Source organism: Penaeus vannamei, chromosome 40, assembly GCF_042767895.1.
Source record: "Penaeus vannamei isolate JL-2024 chromosome 40, ASM4276789v1, whole genome shotgun sequence".
Lineage (NCBI taxonomy): Eukaryota > Metazoa > Arthropoda > Malacostraca > Decapoda > Penaeidae > Penaeus > Penaeus vannamei.
Window position 1 is genome coordinate 2,984,950 of NC_091588.1, and position 4,356 is coordinate 2,989,305.

A 4,356-nucleotide genomic window follows, 5' to 3' on the forward strand; every position below is an offset into this window, starting at 1 on the left:
TTTTTTTTAACAAAGGGGGGAAGGAAGGGGATGGAACGAGAGCAGCGAGAGCGAAGGAAAAGGAGGGATAGGGGACGGGAGGAAAAAAGAGAAGAGAGGAGGGAAAAGAGGGAGTGAGGGGAGGGAAAGAAGGAGTGAGGGGATGGAAAGACGGAGTAAGGAGGGAGGGAAAAGAGGGAGTAAAAGAGGCTTCAAAGGGAGTAAAGGAAGCTTCAAAGGGAGTAAAAGAGGCTTCAGAGAGAATTAAGGAGGGTTCGGAGAGAGTAAAGGAGGCTTCGGAGGGAGTAAAGGAGGGTTCAAAGGGAGGGAGGGAAGGGAAGGGAAGGGTTCACAAGAGAGGTCAGGTGTTCAATCGTCGATCCAGCGCGGATCAGACTCAAAACCAGGTCTGGGAGTGAGGTAAATGGAGTTCCAACAGATGGTAATTCAGGATACTATATTATATATAATATTATATATATATATGTATATGTATGCGTGTATGTAGATGATGGTGGGGGTGGGATGGGACGACACCCGATAACAAAGAAGATTTAGGCGCAAATTTACAAGGATCAAAAAACGAAGGAGGGAAGAAGGGAGGAAGGGAAGAAGGGAAGAAGGAATAGGAGAAAAAAAAAGGATATCGGTTTCAGACTGAAGTAGGAACAGGAAGGAGGGAAGAAAGAAAGAAAGAAAGGAAGGGAGGAAGAAAGAAAGGAATGGAGGAAGGAAGGAAGGGAGGAAGAAAGGAAGGAAGGAATGATGGGTGGGGAGGAAAAGGAGGTAAAAAAAAAGGGATTGGAATAAAAAAAGGATCGGGTAGTTTCATAAGAGTCAAATCAATAACACTTCGGGTAGGCTAAATTACCACCATGCTTGGTTCATCCTGCCATCACACTTTTCCTGAGTTTGGGGGGGTCACAGAGGCGAGCTCAGGTCATTGTTTAGGTCAAGTGTTCCTGACCTTTGACCCGGGGCGCATAGCGGCGATGCGGGGGGTGGGTTGGGGGGTGGGGGTAGCAGGCGGATGTAGCTTCTTTTTGTTTTTTTTTTTCTTTAATTTTCTGAAATTTGGTTTAGGATTTACCCAAAAAAAAAAAAAAAAAAAAAAGGACTTTCTCTTTTTTTTTTTTGAAATCCTCTCTCGGGTCATTTCTAAATACACTGAATCCAAAATTTTTAATCCTTTTTTTCCGAATTCCTCGTCACTGAATGAAGAAAAAAAAAAAAAAAACCATCTTTTATCAGATCGCATGACGTCACTCGCTCCTCTCTGCCTCCGGAGCTCCCCGACGGCGCTCCAGGCGAGGGCTGCTCCCTCCTTCCGCTTCCTCCCGCTTCTCCTGCTCCTGCTCCTGCTCCTGCCGCTGCTGCCTCGCCCTCCGGCCCAGCAGCGCCCCCGGGATGCCCGGTCGAGCGCGCAGACGTCGCTGAAGCCGCTGCTGCCACCGCGGAGGCGACCGCCCGGGGCACCGGACGCTGGCAGCCCGGCGGTGGCAGCGGAGGGCGAGGGGCGGCGGCGGTGGATGTGGTGGATGTGGTGGATGTGGTGGAGGCCGCAGGTGGATGTGGCGCCCGCTGTCCCCTCGACACGGAGGCCTTGAGCGCACACGGGCGCGAACGCACGCACGCAGGGCGCGCACGAACACACGCACTTCCTTCCCGCAGGACCCGCCCGCGCGGCGGAGCGAGGAGGCGGGTGTCATGCCCCGCCCGGAAGTGCCGCGAGCGCCGCCGTCGTCCGCCGCCGCCGCCACGCCCCCTTCCCGCGCCCCCTTCCCGGCCGCCGCTCGCACGCCTCCCTCGACCGTCCTCACAAACACTAAGCACGAGACGCTAAGGTTATGTACACAGTTCCCCTGACGTCGCAGCCACGTCGCAGCGAGGGCGTCCGGCGGCGCTTCTCGACAGTCTCTCTCTGTCGCCGCCGGCCCCGCCCGCACACACTTAAAAAAAATACACCTCAGAACACTCTCAACGTCGTGGACACGTCGCCGTCGCGTCGCGGGCGTAGACAAGTCAAGGTCGTCTGGACGCCGGCTGGGTGGGACGTCAGGGCCGCACGCGCTCATGAGACGCTCTACGCCGCTACACGCTGTAGGGGGGAGGGGGGGGGTTGTTAGTGACGGGGAGGTTAAGGAGATATAGAGCTTATAATAATCCAAAATATTCTGGTTCTGCACAAGGATCTACTATTTATCTATTATTTATCATATATTTTTTTTTCTTCTAAAAGCTACTATCTCCAAAAGTAGAACGAAGAAAATACATATATCCATCACACAAAAAAAAACTACAGAAATCTACAACGAAACCCTCCCCTCCCTACCCCCCCCCTAAAAAACAGTAAAGAAACATAATTCCCCTTCCAAACGCTTTTTAAGAAACCCACCCCCATCCCCCGCCCTCGCACACCCCCTCCGCTCCAAAGTCTTCAAACGCAGTACAAGGAAAAAAAAGGAAAAAGGGAGAGAGAGAGAGAGAGAGAGAGAGAGAGAGAGAGAGAGAGAGAGAGAGAGAGAGAGAGAGAGAGAGAGAGAGAGAGAGAGAGAGAGAGAGAGAGAGTGACAGACAGACAGAAAAACAGAGAGACAAACAAACAGAGACACCCAAAAAGAGAGAAAAAAACAAGAGAAAAAAACTGGCATAACTACAAAGGACTCTGCAATTGCAATGCTTCTCCCTTCCTTACATCTCTCCCTTGCAGTCAGCCGAGAGATGTATGAAGACCATGAACCAGGAGGAGTACCTGTTGCCCGAAATGAGAACGAGGAGGAGGGAGGAGGGACGGACTAAAGGAGAGAGGAGGGAATAAAGAAGGGAGAAGGAGAGAGGAGGAACCCCCTCTCCCCTTCCCCTTCCCTTTCCTCCTCCCCACCATCCCCTTCCTCCCCTCCACCCCTGCACCATCCTCTCCCGTCCTCCCTCCATCCCTCCCCCTCCCACCCAAAACCACCTTCCCACCCCCTTCCTCCCTCTCCCCTCCCCTCCTTCCCCCTAAAACCACCCTCCAACCCAAAACCACCCCTTCCTCCCCTCCTCCCACCAGCTTCCCTTCCACCTTCCTTCCTCCTCAGCCACTCTTCCCACCTTCCCACCTCCCTCCTTCCCACCCTTCCCTCCCCCACCCTTCCCCCCTCTCAACTCCCTCACCCCCCTTCCTCCCTCACCCCCCAAACTCACCGGACCTATAGATGATGCGGGTAGTTGTAGGCGGCCGCTTGGTGTCCGTAATACGCCGCGGCCGCAGCATGGTCGGTGTAGGGGTCGGCTCCGCGGAACATATGTTGCTGCCCGTCCATCATATACCCCATGGAGGCCGCCTCGGGGGAATAGGCACCCGCGGGACCTGAAAAGTGCGGCACTGTGCCACGGAGAGAAGGACATTAATAGGCTGCTTTTTGGAATTAAGGGAGGGGATGGAAGGGGAGGGAGGGTGGATAGAGGGGGGTGGAAGGGGGAGGGAGAGAGGGTGGAAGGGAGGGAGAGAGAGGGGGAGAGAGAGGGGATAAGGGGGGGAAAGGGTGGAGGGAGGGAGGGAGTGGGTGTGGGATTGGAGGGGAAAGGAGGTTCTTGTCTATTTTTTTTTATTATTTTTTTCTTTGTTTTTGATTTGGTTATTCTATTTCCGTTTTTTATGTATTCGTTTTATTTTAAGATTTATTTATCTATTTATTTATTTATTTATTTATTTTTTTTTTTTAGAGAACCTCCTTCCCCCTCCTCCCTTCCTCCTCTTCTCTCTCCCTCCTTCCCTTCCTCTTCCTCCCCCTCCATCCTAACTGGAGAGAACCAAGAGATCTCAAATCCAGACTAATGGCGGATCTGAAGTCCAATCTCCTTTGAAGAAAAAAACACGAAAAAACGAGAAAAAAACTCGACCCGAACACCAAGAAAATGAAAAAAAAAAACAAAAAAAAAAACAGTCAAGGAAGATTTTTTTTTCTCCTTTCTCTATTCCCCCTTTCTTCTTTCTTCTCTTCCTTCCTTCTTCCCTTCCGGAAACACGAGACAAAGACAACAATCGGACTGTTTTGTCGTCGCTCTTTTCGTCATCCAAGAAGGGAAGAAGGAATTAAGGGAAAGAAAAGAATTTTAAAAAAAGGAAAAAGAAAATGAAAAAAAAAAAATCCCCCTGAGACGTGTATGTGTGTGCGCGCATCTGACACGCACACAAACGCACGCACACACACGCACACGTCAACACAAAACAACATAATAATGCCTATCTGGACCCGATACCCTGCTGACTTCCCATTCAAAGACGATTTCGAGGCAGGTGGGCTGGGGGGGAGGGGGGAGTGGGGAAAAGGGGAGGAGAGAAGGGGGGAAGGGGGAGGAGAAGGAAGGGGGAGGGGGGAGTGGGGAAGGGGG

The 4,356-nt window shown here is 51.9% G+C and overlaps 1 protein-coding gene across 11 annotated transcripts in view; it reads right to left on the minus strand.

Annotated features, from left to right (window-relative positions):
• Nucleotides 1-474: 474 nt before the first annotated feature.
• hth (Meis homeobox homothorax) overlaps nucleotides 475-4,356 on the minus strand; it is a 738,118-nt gene continuing 734,236 nt past the window's right edge. For all 11 annotated transcript variants that reach the window (XM_070117562.1, XM_070117567.1, XM_070117566.1 and 8 more), the window contains 2 exons: nucleotides 3,166-3,346; nucleotides 475-2,077 (listed from right to left, as the gene is read on the minus strand). In XM_070117562.1, coding sequence (XP_069973663.1) covers nucleotides 3,171-3,346 — 176 coding nt within the window. In that variant the 3' untranslated portion in view covers nucleotides 475-2,077; nucleotides 3,166-3,170. The remainder of the gene's footprint in view (nucleotides 2,078-3,165; nucleotides 3,347-4,356) is intronic.